The sequence below is a fragment of the Ranitomeya variabilis genome, chromosome 6 (genome assembly GCF_051348905.1).
Source record: "Ranitomeya variabilis isolate aRanVar5 chromosome 6, aRanVar5.hap1, whole genome shotgun sequence".
In the NCBI taxonomy this organism is placed as follows: domain Eukaryota; kingdom Metazoa; phylum Chordata; class Amphibia; order Anura; family Dendrobatidae; genus Ranitomeya; species Ranitomeya variabilis.
The window spans coordinates 569,623,807-569,645,979 of NC_135237.1; the positions used below are offsets into that span (position 1 = coordinate 569,623,807).

Consider the following 22,173-nt stretch of genomic DNA (forward strand, 5'->3'; position numbering starts at 1 on the left):
CTCGGAGTGCCGTGGTTGTCTACTTTGTTTCTGGAGCAGTGGGTGTCGGGAAAGTTACACCAGTGTACGTGACCGATTCTGTGCTTGACTCTGGGTACCAAGTGGACACTTTACCACTGCAGCCCCCAGATTAGCTCCTCGTCATTCATGGCCATGGCTCCGTTGCCCATCCTGGGGGCTGATAGGTGCCTCTATAGATTGTGGTACTTGGGGTGAGATTGGTGCCGTCACTGGGGATCGCTGCAGCTGATCATGTGGCCCAAGATGAGGAGTGTTTTTTTGGGCCACGAGTCATTATTTAATTTTTTTTTCCTTAAGACCCGTTCCCCCGCTGATGAGCGTCTCTTGTACTGATTGTTGGTGATCCCTTGTGTGACCCAGTTACCACAACACAACGAGCCCCCAGTGCTGCTCCCAGCGACCTCTACACTGACCTGTAATTACAGGTGTGTATATAAGGAGCTGTCAGGCGGTATCCACAGTGCATCTCCGCTCACAGCTATGGCCGCCTACACAAGCCTCCTGCTGGTCGCTGCCCTCTGTGCTGGCACAGGTGAGTGCGCTGCCCCTTTAACATAGTGAGACATTGTATCACTGGGCTTCACAGCCAGGATACAATGGATGTGAGAGGTGGGCATGCTGGGGGTTCTAGTCCAGCACATTTCCTATTGGATGATGTATGATCATTAATGAGACAACGTGCTTGTTCCCCTTAGTTTACTCCTTAAGTTGCTACACGTGCAATGGACAAAGCAGCAACACCAACTGCATGACGGCGACCAACTGCTCCTCCGCCAGCACCTACTGCATGACCTCCGTGGTGGCCGGCGGGATCGGTGAGTGGCAAATTTATAACTCACCCAAAAAATAACCACAGGGAACTATATGGGTGTGAAGGAAATGACAGGATTCGTCGCTGTCAGATAGTAATGATTAATTAGAGATGAGAGAGCCGTAAAATGCTCGGGAGCTCGTTACTCCATCCGAGAATATTCCGAATACTCTCAGGCTGATCCTACAGAGAGGTCTAGGGGGGGACAGTAAAAGTGTTCAAATAGATGGAAAAAGTGCAGAATGGAAGGAGAACAGCATTGGGAGAACCCCAGGAAGCATCTCTGACCCCCAGATTATTGCAGAGGTTAATGGTGTCACATTTATAACTCCACTTTAAGGACTGACAATAAAACATTCCAAACCCATGAGAAATTGCATTTCTCCTACGCCTCATTGGGGGACACAGACCGTGGGTGTTATGCTGCTTGCCACTAGGAGGACACTAAGTGATACAAAGAAAGTTAGCTCCTCCCCTGCAGTATACACCCTCCTGCTGGCCCTCAGCTAACCAGTTCTTGCTTAGTGTCTGTAGGAGGCACTTGGGTCTGTTTTCAGACCCCAACTTTCTTATTTTAATTTTTATTTTTCTGTAAATTTTTATTTTTTATTCAACGGAGTGAAGGGGGCGACGGATCCTTTTTTATGGGACCCGCTCTCCCCCGAACCAGCAACAGGCGAGCACGGCGAGTATACCTCCCCGTCCCTCTCCTGCGACGCGGGAGCACGCCAAATTTTACTCGGGCAATGGGTTTCCATCTTTGGTCCCGATTTCCCTTCCCCCTGCAAGACGGCGAGCACATAGAGCCTGCTCTAATGTTCCTCTCCGGTGGCCCGACATACAAGGCCCACATCACATGGCGTTGCATACTTGCGGCAGAGCCCAAAGGGATTGCAGATGAGGATGGAGCGTGCAGGGACAGGGGGACCTGCATTACCGGACTGTGAGTACATCAGGAGTTCCCCTCCTGCGCTCCGGATCGCTTTGCGGCCGCGCCACCTCACACCGCCGGGCAGGCCGGAAATTTAGTCCCCGGCTTTTCAGCCGGAGTAGGCCGCAGTGGCCTCTATGGGGTAGACGCCGGCGGTACTTTCGGCAGAGCCCCCTGGGGACAGGCGCCGGCGGTCGGGAACTGCGGCGGTTAGCGTCGCTCCGTTGCGGCCGCCGCGCATCCCCAGTCAGGCTGGAAATTTAGTACCCGGCTTTTCAGCTGGAGTAGGCCGCAGTGGGCAGATCCCTCCCACGGCCGTAACTCCGCCCCCTATATCGGCGCTTCTCGTCTGGGACGAGAGGCGCCCTGCAGATCTCGGGGGCCATGCTTCCTCACGCTGCCTGCGTGGAAGATGCGGTCCTGGGGGTGCCACTGGCCAGCGGCAATCATTCGGTGCGCGGCCCGCCGACGCGCTCCACCGGCAGGCTCCATAAATTTAGTCCCCGGCTTTTGCAGCCGGACTAGGCCGCAGTGAAATACCTTTCAGGAGCGGAGGTGCTTTCATGGTCCCGATGGGCTGAACTTCGTGGAAGAAGCCCCCCTCCATGGTCCGGGCAGCCTCCACCACTGTGAAAGCGGACAAGGAGGCGGACGGTTCCTCTCCACCTCCCTAACAAAGGGATGATGGATTGAGGTTTATCTCTCTACCCCTGCACCGTCCACGCTGCAATACCCGACATCCGCGGCGGCTCCATGCCGGGACGCGCACCGTTGGTAAGTGGATCCTGCCAGCAATGGGCTTCTGCAGCGGGATATTGACAGGCAGTCTCAGACTTCCCTGTGACCACCTCCCTGAGGTAACGCTCCAGCCGGCTAACAAATTTAGCTCCCGGCTTCGGCCGATGTGTAGTCCGCACCCCAGAAGCGCACTGTGTCGCCTCAAGGCGGCTTAGCCTTTTTTCCTGGCGCTTAGCGCCTGACGCGGAAGCGCTCAATTTTCTCGAGCAACGGGTGACCACCCCTGACTCTTACGCTGACGCCGGCTGCAGAAATTTACGCCCCGGCTGGGGCCTATCATGGAAGTTTCGAGGCTCCGCCCACGTCGTGCCTGTAGCTCCGTCCCCTAAATTGGCGCTTCTCGCTCGCTGCGAGAATTTACCTAAACCCGCATGACCAGTATTCTCTGGTCTTAAAGGCACGTGACCAGTATTTCCTGGTCTTAAAGGCACGTGACCAGTATTTCCTGGTCTTAAAGGCACGTGACCAGTATTTCCTGGTCTTAAAGGCTCGTGACCAGTATTCCCTGGTCTTAAGGGTACGTGACCAGTATCCCCTGGTCTTAAAGGCACGTGACCAGTATTCCCTGGTCTTAAAGGCAACGTGACCAGTATTCCCTGGTCTTAAAGGCGCGTGACCAGTATTCCCTGGTCTTAAGGGCGCGTGACCAGAATTCCCGGGTTTTTAAAGGCACACGTCCAGTTTTCCCTGGTCTTAAAGGCACGCGACCAGTATTCCCTGGTCTTAATGGCGCACTACCAGTATTCCCTGGTCTTAAAGGCACACGACCAGCATTCTCTGGTCTTAAAGCCACACGACCAGTAATCCCTGGTCTTAAAGGCACACGACCAGTATTCCCTGGTCTTAAAGGCACACGACCAGTATTCCCTGGTCTTAAAGGCACACGACCAGTATTCCCTGGTCTTAAAGGCACACGACCAGTTTTCCCTGGTCTTAACGGCACACGACCAGTATTCCCTGGTCTTGAGGGCACCATGACCAATCCGAAACTGGTCATAATTGAGGAGCCCTCTGCCGCCGAGCCCAGTTTATCCCAGTGTAACTAGTTCCCTCAGCCTAAACTCCCTCGTAGAGCTTTTGCCATCCAGTCCGGATATGCGATTCACTGGACAGAAGCCTCTACGCGGGACGCTATGCCTGGTCTGATTTTTAAGGGCGACAGGCACTTTAAAGGGCGCCGGTCTCCCCACACCATCAACAGACGGGCACTCGAAGGTCCAGGCCTAACGCCAGACAGCCTGTCCTGTCCACCCGGAGACCTGCACTCTGTGGATGTACAGAGGCATCCTTTTTTTCGGGCGTCTGAGCACCCCCCTCTGCATCACCACTATTTAACAGAAGATGCAAGTAGGCGAATTTCCCTCTCCACTTCCTTGTTGAGAGGATGGTGGATCGAGGCTCCTAATTTTTAACTCTGCAATGACCTGCTGGAAGCAGCGGCGCATTCTGCCACTCGGCAGATTAACCAGGTACAATCTCCTGTGGGTTACCTACCAGTATCCCTGCCCGATATGTCCTTAATTAAAAATGCCACGATCTGTCAAATAGCACATCTGGTTTGTTCCGTTTGGCAACTACGGGTCCAGCCCTTTAACCTCCCTATCCGCCGCATGGATGCTAGAGCAACGGTCTCCTGCTTAGAGCCCTTAACTACTTTGATTCACACCAGTATCCCTTTCCTGAAGACAGTTCAGCTGGTCAATCATATTCTTGAGCGGGAGACTAACGAACAATCGTACGTTACCGCAGCCCCGACCAACAGTGAAAGGGTTGTCCAGGACAGTCTAGATCTAAGGGATCTTGGTTAAAAAGGTGGAACGATAAGTAGGACCGATTCCGGACCTCAAACTTCTAACAATCTTTTCACAAGGTTCTTCTTCTTCTTGGAATGGAGTCTCATCCGCTCAGCCATTACTTCAACAAAAAAGGTGCAGTTTCGGGCATCCATCGACATTCGGGATGCCTAACCTCTTCAAAAATTCCTTTGCTTTTCCATTCGTGAATAGCATTTAAGTCACGACCTTGTTCTTCGGCCTTGCTACCGCATCCAGGGTATTCGCAAGGGTCATGGTGGCTGTCATCTTGCACCTAGAGGCGTGGTCGTCCTATCCTGTTTGACCGACTGTTTACCCACCCTTGCAGGACTACGCTAAGTCATCTATATCTCTTGCGATACCCTCTCACCTGGGCTGGTGGCTAGACTTAGACAACTCCTCATTTCCAGCCCAGCAGATATCCTTTTTGAGGATGATCCAGTATTCCTCCAGAAGGGTGGTATATCTCCCTCCGGACAAGGTCATGGTTTTTCAACGGGAGCTCGCGCTCTTGCTCACTCATCCCCTCATTTCATTCGATTTGCTGGGAGGGTTCCAAAAAAAAAAAAAAAAAAAAACGGAGACGACAATGGAAACAGTTTTCTTTGCTCCGTTAGTTTTCAGCAAGTCAAGCAGCCTTTCAGACGATAGTCTCTGAGTTCCTTCTTCATCCGGAGTTTTTTTCTCCCGGTTCCATGGTTACTAGTAACTTCCAATGCCAGTCCTCTTCTCCCGATCATTGCTCTGGAGATCTCAAGGGTAGTCCTATAGTAGGTCCACTCCTTATGGCGGGTCAACCCATCCGAATTCAATTGGACAACGCCACGGCTGTGTCATACGTCAATCATCTAGCGAGTACCCACGTTCAAGCACCATGGCCAAAGTACCTCACATGGGCCGAGATCTATCACTCGGTGATATTGGCAGTTCATATCCCAGAAGTAGAACTCTGGGCTGCGAACATATTTAGTCGTCAGGGTTTCACCTCAAGTGAGTGGGAACTTCACCGGAAGTATTCCATCAGACCCGCCTTCACTGGAGCTCTACAGTTGTAGCTCGGATAGCGTCCTGACTGATCGCCGGCGTACTGGAGGGTTGTTCGGCCTCGAGATCCAGGAGCCTTCGCACTGCATGATCCGGTTATTCCGTGGTACCAGTTTCCACTTCCGAAAACTTTTCAGAAGCAGAAAGGGCCCCAGTGATCCTCGGACATCCGTACTGACCACGTCAGTTCACTTGCGGAGCTGGTAGCTTTCTGTATTTCTGCAACAAAACTGCAAGTAGGGACCACCTCGCAGGATGTTTTTCACATGTAATTCTTCCCTATTGCATACCGTTAGATCATTGGGATCTATTCTATTAGGGAAGGTTGCCCCCTTTTCTCTCGGCTATATCCTCATCCTGACGAGTCTTCGGTGCTAACGGGTCTTTTTCAGTCTTTTTTCTCTTATTTCCTTCAAGGCAAGGTTGTCCTCAAGCCTTCCCTGTCCCTAGTTACCAAGGTGGTATTGTATTACTACTGTCATGAGGGCATAGTTCCTCCCTCATCTCTTTTGGCATCACTCCACAAAATGGAATGAGGTCCCCATATTCCGGACAGAGCAAGTGCTCTGAGTAGGTATGTCTTGAGGACGGCGTCCTTCCGAAGGTTGGACACTGTATCTTGGGTTTCCTACCGGTAAGAGGAAGGCTTCCTGACTTTTACAGGAAGGGTTTGGCCGTCTCCATCGGCCATTTAGCCTGGTGTATTCTTTCACCATCCAGTAGTCCTTCCGTGTTAGATGACAGCCTATCTCCCCGTCTATCGTGGGTTCCAGGCACCAGGCGTCAACAAGACACGCCTGCACGTTTGCGGATTCGTCCAGTCCGCATGCATTCTTGAAGCATATAATTCCCAGACTTCCACAAATGTGACTCTGGGCAGGCGGACTCTGCAGGCCGCGGTGGCGCACTTGTAAGTAGCGGTTACACAGAGCCTGATCTGATGTTGTCCCCACCCAGGGACTGCTTTGGTACGTCCCACGGTCTGTGTCCCCCAATGAGGCGTAGGAGAAAAGGAGATTTTTGTTTACTTACCGTAAAATCTTTTTCTCCGAGCCAATCATTGGGGGACACAGCTCCCACCCTAGTATTGGCTTATGCTTGTTTTTACAATCCGATATGCTATACTCTCATATATGATATGACATGCTGTAAGCTAATATGTTGTTACTGATCTCCTACTGCTTTTTGCACCGAACTGGTTAGCTGAGGGCCAGCAGGAGGGTGTATAATGCAGGGGAGGAGCTAACTTTCTTTGTATCACTTAGTGTCCTCCTAGTGGCAAGCAGCATAACACCCACGGTCTGTATCCCCCAATGATTGGCTCGGAGAAAAAGATTTTACGGTAAGTAAACAAAAATCTCCTTTTTGCAGGAAAAAAAATGTAAAGAAACACTCTTTCCTGTAATAATGACTTTTATATAAGGCAAAATTTAAAAAGGATTAAAAAAAAAAAAAAAAAATTAAGTAACTAAAATTTGAAATTTTTAGTTAACCCCTTCATGACCTTGGGATTTTCCATTTTTCCGTGTTCGTTTTTCGCTCCCCTCCTTCCCAGAGCCATAACTTTTTTATTTTTCCGTCAATATGGCCATGTGAGGGCTTATTTTTTGCGAAACAAGTTGTACTTTTGAACGACATCATTGGTTTTACCATGTCGTGTACTAGAAAACGGAAAAAAAAAATCCAAGTGCGGTGAAATTGCAAAAAAAGTGCAGTCCCACATTTGTTTTTTCTTTTGTTTTTTTTGCTAGGTTCACTAAATGCTAAATCTGACCTATTACGATTCTCCAGGTCATTACGAGTTCATAGACACCTAACATGACTTGGTTATTTTTTATCTAAGTGGTGAAAAAAAATGCCAAACTTTGCTAAAAAAACAAACAAAGCAAAACAAAAATTGCGCCATTTTCCAATACCCGTAGCGTCTCCATTTTTCATGATCTGGGGTTGGTTGAGGGCTTATTTTTTGCGTGCTGAGCTGGCGTTTTTAATGATACTATTTCGGTGCAGATACGTTCTTTTGATCGCCCGTTATTGCATTTTAATGCAATGTCGTGGCGACCAAAAAAACGTAATTCTGGCGTTTCTATTTTTTTTCTCGCTACGCTGTTTAGCGATCAGGTTAATGCTTTTTTTTTTATTGATAGATCGGGCGATTATGAACGCGGTGATACCAAATATGTGTAGGTTTTATTATTTTTTTAATTGATTTACTTTGAATGGGGCGAAAGGGGGGGGATTTAAACTTTTTTATTTTTATTTTTATTTTTTCACATTTTTTTTTACTTTTTTTTTTTTTTTACTTTTGCCATGCTTCAATAGCCTCCATGGGAGGCTAGAAGCTGGCACAACATGATCGGCTCTGCTACATAGCAGCTATCATCAGATCGCTGCTATGCAGCAGAAATGCAGGTGTGCTATGAGCGCCGACCACAGGGTAGCGCTCACAGCTACCGGGGATCAGTAACCATAGAGGTCTCAAGGACCTCTATGGTTACTCTGCAGAAGCATCGCTGACCTCCGATCATGTGACGGGTCGGCGATGCGCTCATTTCCGGCCACCCGGCCGGAAGCTCCGGTTAAATGCCGCTGTCTGCGTTTGACAGCGGCATTTAACTAGTTAATAGCGGCGGGTGAATCGCGAATTCACCCTCCGCTATTGCGGGCACATGTCAGCTGACATGTCCCGGCTTTGATGCGGGCTCACCGCCGGAGCCCTGCATCAAAGCGGGGTATCTGACCTCGGACGTACTATCCCGTCCGAGGTCAGAAAGGGGTTAAAGATTGGAAATTTCAGCGTAATTTATAAAGGAAGCAAGACCTGCCAAAAATACTCAGAAACACCCTGTATTAGACATAAAGGAGGCCTCATACACATTCTGTTCACTTTGTCATGTACTGGTCTCCTAAACACATAAAGACTATGCAGTAAGTGCAAAGCCTGCCAAAAATTACAAGCAGGGTAATCCATACACCATTGAAAGCACCAACTGCATGGACTCATTAAAATATTAAGAAAGTACACCTGTAGCAACTAATTTTGGTTTTTATTACAAACCAACAAAATTTCACACAAAGCAGGTTCTACAGTATATATGACAAGTCAATTTTTTGACCAAAAATAGTGTGAACTGCACCAAGCCAATCGTATTTTAATTTTTTTATTTTTACGCACCGTACTTTTACACAAAGCACGTTAATCTGTATGTATGAATCACAATATAGTCACTATAGTGTGACCGCTCTTACAGTACAGAACTCTATAGTATGACCGCTCTTACAGTACAGAGCTCTATAGTGTGACCGCTCTTACAGTAGAGCTCTATAGTGTGACCGCTCTTACAGTACAGAGCTCTATAGTGTGACCGCTCTTACAGTACAGAGCTCTATAGTGTGACCGCTCTTACAGTACAGAGCTCTATAATGTGACCGCTCTTACAGTACAGAGCTCTATAGTGTGACCGCTCTTACAGTACAGAGCTCTATAGTGACCGCTCTTACAGTACAGAGCTCTATAGTGTGACCGCTCTTACAGTACACAGCTCTATAGTGTGACCGCTCTTACAGTACAGAGCTCTATAGTGTGACCGCTCTTACAGTACAGAGCTCTATAGTGTGACCGCTCTTACAGTAGAGCTCCATAGTGTGACCGCTCTTACAGTACAGAGCTCTATAGTGTGACCGCTCTTACAGTACAGAGCTCTATAGTGTGACCGCTCTTACAGTACAGAGCTCTATAGTGTGACCGCTCTTACAGTACACAGCTCTATAGTGTGACCGCCCTTACAGTACAGAGCTCTATAGTGACCGCTCTTACAGTACAGAGCTCTATAGTGTGACCGCTCTTACAGTACACAGCTCTATAGTGTGACCGCCCTTACAGTACAGCGCTCTATAGTGTGACCGCTCTTACAGTACACAGCTCTATAGTGTGACCGCCCTTACAGTACAGAGCTCTATAGTGTGACCGCTCTTACAGTACAGAGTTCTATAGTGACCGCCCTTACAGTACAGAGTTCTATAGTGACCGCCCTTACAGTACAGAGCTCTATAGTGTGACCGCCCTTACAGTACAGAGCTCTATAGTGTGACCGCTCTTACAGTACAGAGCTCTATAGTGTGACCGCTCTTACAGTACACAGCTCTATAGTGTGACCGCTCTTACAGTACACAGCTCTATAGTGACGGCTCTTACAGTACAGAGCTCTATAGTGTGACCGCTCTTACAGTACACAGCTCTATAGTGTGACCGCTCTTACGGTACAGAGCTCTATAGTGTGACCGCTCTTACAGTACAGAGCTCTATAGTGTGACCGCTCTTACAGTACAGAGTTCTATAGTGACCGCCCTTACAGTACAGAGTTCTATAGTGACCGCCCTTACAGTACAGAGCTCTATAGTGTGACCGCCCTTACAGTACAGAGCTCTATAGTGTGACCGCTCTTACAGTACAGAGCTCTATAGTGTGACCGCTCTTACAGTACAGAGCTCTATAGTGTGACCGCTCTTACAGTACACAGCTCTATAGTGTGACCGCTCTTACAGTACAGAGCTCTATAGTGACGGCTCTTACAGTACAGAGCTCTATAGTGTGACCGCTCTTACAGTACAGAGCTCTATAGTGTGACCGCCCTTACAGTACAGAGCTCTATAGTGTGACCGCCCTTACAGTACATAACTCCGTTGTGTTCCTTATCTCCGCGTCTTCTGTCTTCCTCTGCAGGGAGTCTCTCCGGTGCCAGCATCACTAAGACGTGTGCCTCAGTCTGCACAGACACTGGGTTTAATGCCGTTGTGGTCTCCACGTCGGTGTCCTGTTGCAGCACGGACCTGTGTAACGTCAGCGGAGTCTCCAGTGTCCGGTCCACCTACACCGTCCTCGTTGCTGCCCTGGGGGTCCTCGGGCTTCTTCTGAGACGCTCCTCCCTGTAACCTCCAGATTGTGTGCGGAGCACAGCGGTATATCGGCTTCTTTTTCTATTTGATGACGGATTACGAGGCTTCGTCAGAACGGTCCAGTGTGTACAGGACCTCAGGATGTCCTCTCCGGATCACCCGTGTAGCAGATTGACTCGTCCCGGGGATCAGAATGTTGTATCTATACTGCGAGTGGACGGTAGATTAGATTTTGTGTTTTTATTTCATGTAAATAAAAAAAAATTGATTCAGCCTGACATTCAGAATGTAATAAAATGTCCTGGAATTATGGTGGTGATGGGATTGTCACACGTGGGGGAGGGGAGCTGACCTGCGGCTTGTAATTGCCTCCTGGTTTCACACTTGGCGCTAGTGGGCCTTCACCCTACAACGCTTTACACCGGCCCATAGAGCCCGTATCTGGGCTTGGTGTAGTAGAAATCCCCCTACCGGATATTTCTGCAAATTTTACACGATATTTGTGATATTTCAAGTAAATTAAGTTCATTGACGTTGTAGTATATTGATGCATTGATCACTGCTTGCTGTCAGTGACTGTGAACACATACCTGTATGGGAATAAACAGCCACAGTTCCAGGAGCCATAAAACCTCTTCACTGCGTACATACAATATACTATATAATATATACGAGAGCCATACTGTGCACAGAGAGTGCCATGGTGTCTGCTCAAATAGAGATATGTAGCCACAATGTAACACCAAAACTTCACAAAAAAGACCTGTGCTGCCGTCTGCTGGAATCCGGGGAGGGGGAAAGTAGTAATGTCTACATGACATCAGCTTCATTGTAAAGAAGGATCCTGAATCCTGAAGATTTTCAAACACTGATGCATTGTAGCAACCCGAGATCTGTGCTGCCGTGTCTAGACAGTGACATCCACAGTGCCCCCATAATAACAGCGATATCCACAGTGCCCCCATAATAACAGCGATATCCACAGTGCCCCCATAATAACAGCGATATCCACAGTGCCCCCATAATAACAGTGATATCCACAGTGCCCCCATAATAACAGTGATATCCACAGTGCCCCCATAATAACAGTGATATCCACAGTGCCCCCATAATAACAGTGATATCCACAGTGCCCCCATGATAACAGTGATATCCACAGTGTCCCCATAATAACAGTGATATCCACAGTGCCCCCATAATAAGTGATATCCACAGTGCCCCCATAATAAGTGATATCCACAGTGCCCCCATAATAACAGTGATATCCACAGTGCCCCCATAATAACAGTGATATCCACAGTGCCCCCATAATAAGTGATATCCACAGTGCCCCCATAATAACAGTGATATCCACAGTGCCCCATAATAACAGCGATATCCACAGTGTCCCCATAATAACAGTGATATCCACAGTGCCCCCATAATAAGTGATATCCACAGTGCCCCCATAATAAGTGATATCCACAGTGCCCCCATAATAACAGCGATATCCACAGTGCCCCATAATAACAGCGATATCCACAGTGCCCCCATAATAAGTGATATCCACAGTGCCCCATAATAACAGTGATATCCACAGTGTCCCCATAATAACAGTGATATCCACAGTGCCCCCATAATAAGTGATATCCACAGTGCCCCCATAATAAGTGATATCCACAGTGCCCCCATAATAACAGCGATATCCACAGTGCCCCCATAATAACAGCGATATCCACAGTGCCCCCATAATAACAGCGATATCCACAGTGCCCCCATAATAACAGCGATATCCACAGTGCCCCCATAATAACAGCGATATCCACAGTGCCCCCATAATAACAGCGATATCCACAGTGCCCCCATAATAACAGCGATATCCACAGTGCCCCCATAATAACAGCGATATCCACAGTGCCCCCATAATAACAGCGATATCCACAGTGCCCCATAATAACAGTGATATCCACACTGCCCCATAATACCAGTGATATCCACAGTGTCCCCATAATAACAGCGATATCCACAGTGCCCCCATAATAACAGCGATATCCACAGTGCCCCCATAATAACAACGATATCCACAGTGCCCCCATAATAACAGTGATATCCACAGTGCCCCCATAATAATAGTGATATCCACAGTGCCCCCATAATAACAGTGATATCCACAGTGCCCCCATAATAACAGTGATATCCACAGTGCCCCCATAATAACAGTGATATCCACAGTGCTCCCATAATAACAGTGATATCCACAGTGCCCCCATAATAATAGTGATATCCACAGTGCCCCCATAATAACAGTGATATCCACAGTGCCCCCATAATAACAGCGATATCCACAGTGCCCCCATAATAACAGCGATATCCACAGTGCCCCATAATAACAGCGATATCCACAGTGCCCCCATAATAACAGTGATATCCACAGTGCCCCCATAATAACAGTGATATCCACAGTGCCCCCATAATAACAGTGATATCCACAGTGCCCCCATAATAAGTGATATCCACAGTGCCCCCATAATAAGTGATATCCACAGTGCTCCCATAATAACAGCGATATCCACAGTGCCCCATAATAACAGCGATATCCACAGTGCCCCATAATAACAGCGATATCCACAGTGCCCCCATAATAACAGTGATATCCACAGTGCCCCATAATAAGTGATATCCACAGTGCCCCCATAATAACAGCGATATCCACAGTGCCCCATAATAACAGTGATATCCACAGTGCCCCCATAATAACAGTGATATCCACAGTGCTCCATAATAACAGTGATATCCACAGTGCCCCCATAATAACAGTGATATCCACAGTGCCCCATAATAACAGTGATATCCACAGTGCCCCCATAATAACAGCGATATCCACAGTGCCCCATAATAACAGTGATATCCACAGTGCCCCATAATAACAGTGATATCCACAGTGCCCCACAAGTGATATCCACAGTGCCCCCATAATAACAGCGATATCCACAGTGCCCCCATAATAACAGTGATATCCACAGTGCCCCCATAATAACAGCGATATCCACAGTGCCCCATAATAACAGCGATATCCACAGTGCCCTACAAGTGATATCCACAGTGCCCCCATAATAACAGTGATATCCACAGTGCCCCATAATAAGTGATATCCACAGTGCCCCCATAATAACAGCGATATCCACAGTGCCCCATAATAACAGTGATATCCACAGTGCCCCCATAATAACAGTGATATCCACAGTGCTCCATAATAACAGTGATATCCACAGTGCCCCCATAATAACAGTGATATCCACAGTGCCCCATAATAACAGTGATATCCACAGTGCCCCCATAATAACAGCGATATCCACAGTGCCCCATAATAACAGTGATATCCACAGTGCCCCATAATAACAGTGATATCCACAGTGCCCCACAAGTGATATCCACAGTGCCCCCATAATAACAGCGATATCCACAGTGCCCCCATAATAACAGTGATATCCACAGTGCCCCCATAATAACAGCGATATCCACAGTGCCCCATAATAACAGCGATATCCACAGTGCCCTACAAGTGATATCCACAGTGCCCCCATAATAACAGCGATATCCACAGTGCCCCCATAATAACAGCGATATCCACAGTGCCCCATAATAAGTGATATCCACAGTGCCCCCATAATAACAGTGATATTCACAGTGCCCCCATAATAAGTGATATCCACAGTGCCCCCATAATAACAGCGATATCCACAGTGCCCCATAATAACAGCGATATCCACAGTGCCCCCATAATAACAGCGATATCCACAGTGCCCCCATAATAACAGTGATATCCACAGTGCCCCCATAATAACAGTGATATCCACAGTGCCCCATAATAAGTGATATCCACAGTGCCCCATAATACGTGATATCCACAATGTCCCCATAATAACAGTGATATCCACAGTGCCCCCATAATAACAGCGATATCCACAGTGCCCCCATAATAACAGTGATATCCACAGTTGCACCATAATAACAGTGATATCCACAGTGCCCCCATAATAACAGTGATATCCACAGTGCCCCATAATAAGTGATATCCACAGTGCCCCCATAATAACAGTGATATCCACAGTGCCCCCATAATAACAGTGATATCCACAGTGCCCCATAATAAGTGATATCCACAGTGCCCCATAATACGTGATATCCACAATGTCCCCATAATAACAGTGATATCCACAGTGCCCCCATAATAACAGCGATATCCACAGTGCCCCCATAATAACAGTGATATCCACAGTTGCACCATAATAACAGTGATATCCACAGTGCCCCCATAATAACAGTGATATCCACAGTGCCCCATAATAAGTGATATCCACAGTGCCCCCATAATAACAGTGATATCCACAGTGCCCCACAACAGTGATATCCACAGTGCCCCCATAATAACAGTGATATCCACAGTGCCCCCATAATAAGTGATATCCACAGTGCACCATAATAACAGTGATATCCACAGTACCCCCATAATAACAGTGATATCCACAGTGCCCCCATAATAACAGTGATATCCACAGTGCCCCCATAATAACAGTGATATCCACAGTGCCCCCATAATAACAGTGATATCCACAGTGCCCCCATAATAACAGTGATATCCACAGTGCCCCCATAATAACAGTGATATCCACAGTGCCCCATAATAACAGTGATATCCACAGTGCCCCACAACAGTGATATCCACAGTGCCCCCATAATAACAGTGATATCCACAGTGCCCCCATAATAACAGCGATATCCACAGTGCCCCATAATAACAGCGATATCCACAGTGCCCCACAAGTGATATCCACAGTGCCCCCATAATAACAGCGATATCCACAGTGCCCCCATAATAACAGTAATATCCACAGTGCCCCCATAACAGTGATATCCACAGTGCCCCCATAATAACAGCGATATCCACAGTGCCCCATAATAACAGCGATATCCACAGTGCCCCACAAGTGATATCCACAGTGCCCCCATAATAACAGCGATATCCACAGTGCCCCCATAATAACAGTGATATCCACAGTGCCCCCATAATAACAGTGATATCCACAGTGCCCCATAATAACAGCGATATCCACAGTGCCCCACAAGTGATATCCACAGTGCCCCCATAATAACAGCGATGTCCACAGTGCCCCCATAATAACAGTAATATCCACAGTGCCCCCATAACAGTGATATCCACAGTGCCCCCATAATAACAGCGATATCCACAGTGCCCCATAATAACAGCGATATCCACAGTGCCCCACAAGTGATATCCACAGTGCCCCCATAATAACAGCGATATCCACAGTGCCCCCATAATAACAGTGATATCCACAGTGCCCCATAATAACTGTGATATCCACAGTGCCCCCATAATAGTTACATAGTTACATAGTTATTAAGGTTGAAGGAAGACTTTAAGTCCATCTAGTTCAACCCATAGCCTAACCTAACATGCCCTAACATGTTGATCCAGGGGAAGGCAAAAAAACCCATGTGGTAAGAGTAAGCTCCACCATGGGGAAAAAAATTCCTTCCCGACTCCACATACGGCAATCAGACTAGTTCCCTGGATCAACGCCTTATCAAGGAATCTAGTGTATATACCCTGTAACATTATACATTTCCAGAAAGGCATCCAGTCCCCTCTTACATTTTAGTAATGAATCACTCATTACAACATCATACGGCAGAGAGTTCCATAGTCTCACTGCTCTTACAGTAAAGAATCCGCGTCTGTTATTATGCTTAAACCTTCTTTCCTCCAGACGTAGAGGATGCCCCCTTGTCCCTGTCACCGGTCTATGATTAAAAAGATCATCAGAAAGGTCTTTGTACTGTCCCCTCATATATTTATACATTAACATAAGATCACCCCTTAGCCTTCGTTTTTCCAAACTAAACAGCCCCAAGTGTAATAACCTATCTTGGTATTGCAGACCCCCCAGTCCTCTAATAACCTTGGTCGCTCTTCTCTGCACCCGCTCCAGTTCAGCTATGTCTTTCTTATACACCGGAGACCAGAACTGTGCACAGTATTCTAAGTGTGGTCGAACTAGTGACTTGTATAGAGGTAAAATTATGTTCTCCTCATGAGCATCTATGCCTCTTTTAATGCATCCCATTATTTTATTTGCCTTTGTAGCAGCTGCCTGACACTGGCCACTGAATATGAGTTTGTCATCCACCCATACACCCAGGTCTTTTTCATTGACGGTTTTGCCCAGAATTTTAGAATTAAGCACATAGTTATACATCTTATTACTTCTACCCAAGTGCATGACCTTACATTTATCCCCATTAAAGCTCATTTGCCATTTATCAGCCCAAGCTTCTAGTTTACATAAATCAGCCTGTAATATAAAATTGTCCTCCCCTGTATTGATTACCCTGCAGAGTTTAGTGTCATCTGCAAATATTGAAATTCTACTCTGAATGCCCCCTACAAGGTCATTAATAAATATGTTAAAAAGAAGAGGGCCCAATACTGACCTCTGTGGTACCCCACTACTAACCGTGACCCAGTCCGAGTGTGCTCCATTAATAACCACCCTTTGTTTCCTATCCCTGAGCCAGCTCTCAGTCCACTTACACATTTTCCCCTATCCCCATTATTCTCATTTTATGTAACAACCTTTTGTGTGGCACCGTATCAAAAGCTTTTGAAAAGTCCATATACACTACATCCACTGGGCTCCCTTGGTCCAGACCGGAACTTACCTCTTCATAGAAGCTGATCAAATTAGTCTGACATGATCGGTCCCTAGTAAACCCGTGCTGATACTGGGTCATGAGGTTATTCCTCTTCAGATACTCCAGTATAGCATCCCTTAGAATGCCCTCCAGGATTTTACCCACAGTAGAGGTTAAGCTTACTGGCCTATAATTTCCGAGTTCAGTTTTTGTCCCCTTTTTGAATATTGGCACCACATTTGCTATACGCCAGTCCTGTGGTACAGACCCTGTTATTATGGACTCTTTAAAGATTAATAATAATGGTCTATCAATGACTGTACTTAGTTCCTGCAGTACTCGGGGGTGTATCCCATCCGGGCCCGGAGATTTGTCAATTTTAGTGATTTTTAGACGCCGCCGTACTTCCTGCTGGGTTAAGCAGGTGACACTTAATGGGGAATTTTTATCACTAGTCATATTGTCTGCCATGGGATTTTCTTTTGTAAATACTGATGAAAAAAAGTCATTTAGCATATTGGCTTTTTCCTTATCCTCATCCACCATTTCACCCAGATTATTTTTAAGGGGGCCAACACTGTCATTTTTTAGTTTCTTACTATTTATGTAGTTAAAGAATATTTTGGGGTTATTTTTCCTCTCTCTGGCAATGAGTCTCTCTGTCTCAATCTTTGCTGCCTTGATTTGCTTTTTACAGAATTGATGTAATTTTCTGTATTTATTTAATGCCTCCTCACTACCTACTTCCTTTAATTCTCTAAATGCTTTCTTTTTGTCCCTTATTGCGCCCCTTACAGCTCTATTTAGCCATATTGGCTTCCTCCTATTTCTAGTATGTTTATTCCCATACGGTATATACTGTGCACAGGTCCTATCCAGGATGCTAATAAATGTCTCCCATTTTCTTTGTGTACTTTTATGTCTCAGGATATCATCCCAGTTAATTGCACCAAGATCCTCTCTCATCCGTTGGAAATTTGCCCTCCTGAAGTTTAGTGTCCTTGTCACCCCCCTACTACCCATCCTATTAAAGGAGACATGAAAACTTATTATTTTGTGATCACTATTCCCCAAGTGACCCCCAACCCTTATATTTGATATGCGGTCTGGCCTGTTGGTTAATATTAGATCTAGCAGTGCCCCCCTCCTTGTTGGGTCCTGAACCAGTTGTGAAAGGTAATTGTCTCTCATAGTTGTCAAAAACCGATTACCTTTACTGGAGCTGCAGGTTTCTGTTCCCCAATCTATTTCAGGGTAGTTGAAGTCCCCCATAATAATGACTTCTCCTTGAGTCGCAGCTTCATCTATTTGCTTTACGAGGATATTCTCCATTGCTTCCATTATTTTTGGAGATTTATAACAAACCCCTATCAGTAATTTATTATTTTTTCCCCCTCCCCTTATCTCCACCCACAGGGACTCTACATTTTCATTAGATTCACCTATATTATCACGCAGGATGGGTTTTAAGGCAGATTTTACATATAGACACACCCCTCCCCCTCGCTTATCTGTACGGTCATTTCTGAACAGACTATAGCCCTGCAAGTTAACAGCCCAGTCATGGCTCTCATCCAGCCACGTCTCAGATATCCCCACCATGTCATAATTATGCTCCAACAACATTAGTTCTAATTCCTCCATTTTGTTGGCGAGGCTTCTGGCATTAGTATACATGCACTTGATGTTACTCTCTGTACCTCTATTCTTTCTTAAATTACTAACTGTTCTAACCCCACCCCCCATGCCACCGCCACCCCCAACTTCCTTATTTGTGCCCAGGTCTCTATCTGCACTATCTTCCCCTCCTATAAAATGAATACCCTCCCCCCCAATCCCTAGTTTAAACACTCTTCCAACCTTCTAACCATTTTCTCCCCCAGCACAGCTGCCCCTTCCCCATTGAGGTGCAGCCCGTCCCTAGCGTAGAGCCTGTAGCCCACTGAGAAGTCGGCCCAGTTCTGCAGGAACCCAAACCCCTCCTTCCTACACCAATTCTTGAGCCACTTATTAACCTCCCTAATCTCCCGTTGCCTCTCTGGCGTGGCACGTGGTACAGGCAGTATTTCGGAAAATACCACGTTGGAGGTCCTTGCTTTCAGCTTGCAGCCTAATTCCCTGAAATCATCTTTAAGGACCTTCCACCTACCTCTAACTTTGTCATTTGTGCCAATGTGCACCATGACCGCTGGGTCCTCACCAGCCCCTCCCAGTAATCTGTCCACCCGATCAGCGATGTGTCGGACTCGAGCGCCAGGTAGGCAGCACACCGTCCGACGATCCCTGTCTTTGTGACAGATTGCCCTATCTGTTCCCCTAATAATTGAGTCCCCCACTACCAGCACCTGTCTGGCCTGCCCTGCTCTCCTATTTCTCTCCTTACTGGAGCAGTCACTCCTCCGGCTTTCAGAGGACATGCCTGGCTGCAGCAACGCTACCCCTGTACTGGCACCCCCCCTCATCTGCCAACTTAGCAAACTTATTGGGGTGTGCCAGATCAGGACTAGCCTCCCTGGCACTCTTCTCTCTACCCCGCCTTCTATCTGTCACCCAGCTAACTGCCACACTGTCCTGCAGCTCCATCCTACCATCCCCCTCCTCATCTATCCCATTGAGCGTCTGCTCTGTGAGCAGAAGACTCCTCTCCATATTGTCTATGGATCTCAGTGTTGCCAGCTGCACATTTAGATCCAGTATCTGGGTTTCCAAATGCACAACGTGCTCACATCTCGCACAGCAGTATGCACCCTCGACCGGCTGGTCAAGGACTGCATACATGTGGCAAGATGTACACTGGATGGCATTAACAATTGTGGAGCACATTTCCTAATGGGGATTGCACCAGACAGAAATGTAAAAAAAATAAATAATACAAAGTATTAATTAAAACTTGGAACAGCAATTCCTCCTTTGGAAACTCCCTGATTCCAAAGTCACTGAGTCACAAGTCACACTTACCGCCGTCCACACTTACGCTCAGGTCACACTCACCTCGCTCACACTCGCTATGCTGAAGATTTAAAGATTTTTTTTTTTTTCCTCTATTTCCCTTCAACAACAAGCCTCCTTGCTGTTCAAATGCAATTCCAAAAAGTGATATCCACAGTGCCCCATAATAACAGCGATATCCACAGTGCCCCATAATAAGTGATATCCACAGTGCCCCCATAATAACAGCGATATCCACAGTGCCCCCATAATAACAGTGATATCCACAGTGCCCCCATAATAACAGTGATATCCACAGTGCCCCCATAATAACAGCGATATCCACAGTGTCCCCATAATAACAGTGATATCCACAGTGCCCCCATAATAACAGTGATATCCACAGTGCCCCCATAATAACAGTGATATCCACAGTGCCCCATAATAACTGTGATATCCACAGTGCCCCATAATAAGTGATATCCACAGTGCCCCCATAATAACAGTGATATCCACAGTGCCCCCATAATAACAGTGATATCCACAGTGCCCCCATAATAAGTGATATCCACAGTGCACCATAATAACAGTGATATCCACAGTGCCCCCATAATAACAGTGATATCCACAGTGCCCCCATAATAACAGTGATATCCACAGTGCCCCCATAATAACAGTGATATCCACAGTGTCCCCATAATAGCAGTGATATCCAGTGTCCCCATAATAACAGTGACATCCACAGTGCCCCCATAATAACAGTGATATCCACAGTGTCCCCATAATAACAGTGATATCCACAGTGCCCCATAATAAGTGATATCCACAGTGCCCCATAATAAGTGATATCCACAGTGCCCCCATAATAACAGTGATATCCACAGTGCCCCCATAATAACAGTGATATCCACAGTGCCCCCATAATAACAGTGATATCCACAGTGCCCCCATAATAAGTGATATCCACAGTGCACCATAATAACAGTGATATCCACAATGTCCCCATAATAACAGCGATATCCACAGTGCCCCATAATAACAGCGATATCCACAGTGCCCCTGTGAAGGAAGAAATTAAGAAAGAATCTCCATTTTTGTGCTTTTCGACTCCATTTTGTTGTTTTGATATAAATTTTGTTAGTAGGCTAAAGGTTACAGCTGTTATGAGATTTTGATGAGACCTTGATTGTTGCAACCTCGGTAGAACATGAGACTGAGGGTGTATTGTTCTACAAAACTTTGACGCACAGATTGTTCCTGCATTCTTATAGGCTAAGAACCGTGAGCGTGTTCTTATGCTGATTGGTTGAAGTGTAATTTCTATGACTATGATAAAGTCATGCAGAATAAACGGGGGCCAGAGATCTGCTCGATCCCCCATACAGAGACACACGTCTCAGTCTGGTCATTTTCAGTTGCCGGCAACACCTTATATATTAATTTGGAAATCACTGGGTTAACCGTGAAGGATCACTTTAGATCCTCCCTCAACAGTTGGTGCCGAAACCCGGGACCCAAGCAGGAACGCTTCTGCCCCCCGGAGGACAACAAGACAAAGGACCCTTGGACCGGACGCAGGCACTGGAAAATTGGGACTGATCATCCCCCACAACAACCACGGTAAGTTGGCAGTTATACTGTCCAGACTGACCGTTTGGTGTGGTTTTCCTGTGTTTGTTGCTGCAAAGAGGATCTGAGGTTTGTCCCCGGAGTGGGATGATTCTTGGGTGGAATCATATAGAGGTGTAGTTCCGTTGGAAGCCCAGTGCTCGAACCGTACCTCATAAGGGACGGACACCCCGGATTAACCAGTGATGTAATTCTCTTTACAGTCAAAATACCCTGAATTCCTGATCACTGTTAGAATCAGGCGCGGTGAGGTGATCGAAGATTGGGTAGGATGCGTAACTCAGGAATACATAGATATATATGTGTATGTCCAGGGGCGTCCGGAGGGGTTAAGTCTGAGACGCCCTCCTCCTTTCACTGAGTACCGCGATTTGCGCGGTGAGGTGATCGAAGATGGGTAGGATGCATAACTCAGGAATATATTGATTTAAATATTTCCAGGGGTGTCCGGAGGGTTAAGTCTAAGACGCCCTCCTCCTTTCACTGAGTACCGCGATTTTGGGTTGTCCCAGCGGGGGACAGGTAAAAACCCCAGTGGAATAGACTAAGCGGCCGTTCTGGTATCTATGCACGACTAAGAAGGGGTATTTAACTCTAAAGGAGAA

The 22,173-nt window shown here is 46.9% G+C and overlaps 1 protein-coding gene across 1 annotated transcript; it reads left to right on the forward strand.

The window, feature by feature from the left end:
• Nucleotides 1–404: 404 nt before the first annotated feature.
• Nucleotides 405–10,588, forward strand: LOC143783110 (lymphocyte antigen 6E-like). Its single transcript, XM_077271378.1, has 3 exons — nt 405–553; nt 717–836; nt 10,143–10,588. Exons 1-3 carry the CDS (start codon nt 502–504, stop codon nt 10,349–10,351), a joined length of 381 nt encoding a protein of 126 aa, XP_077127493.1. The 5' UTR covers nt 405–501; the 3' UTR covers nt 10,352–10,588.
• The last annotated feature ends 11,585 nt before the right edge of the window (nt 10,589–22,173 follow it).

Coding starts and splice junctions, on each gene's coding strand:
- LOC143783110 (XM_077271378.1), top strand. CDS start 502: ATGGCCGCCTACACAAGCCTCCTGCTGGTCGCTGCCCTCTGTGCTGGC. Junction 554..716: donor TGCCCTCTGTGCTGGCACAG/GTGAGTGCGCTG, acceptor TGTTCCCCTTAG/TTTACTCCTTAAGTTGCTAC. Junction 837..10,142: donor CGTGGTGGCCGGCGGGATCG/GTGAGTGGCAAA, acceptor CTTCCTCTGCAG/GGAGTCTCTCCGGTGCCAGC.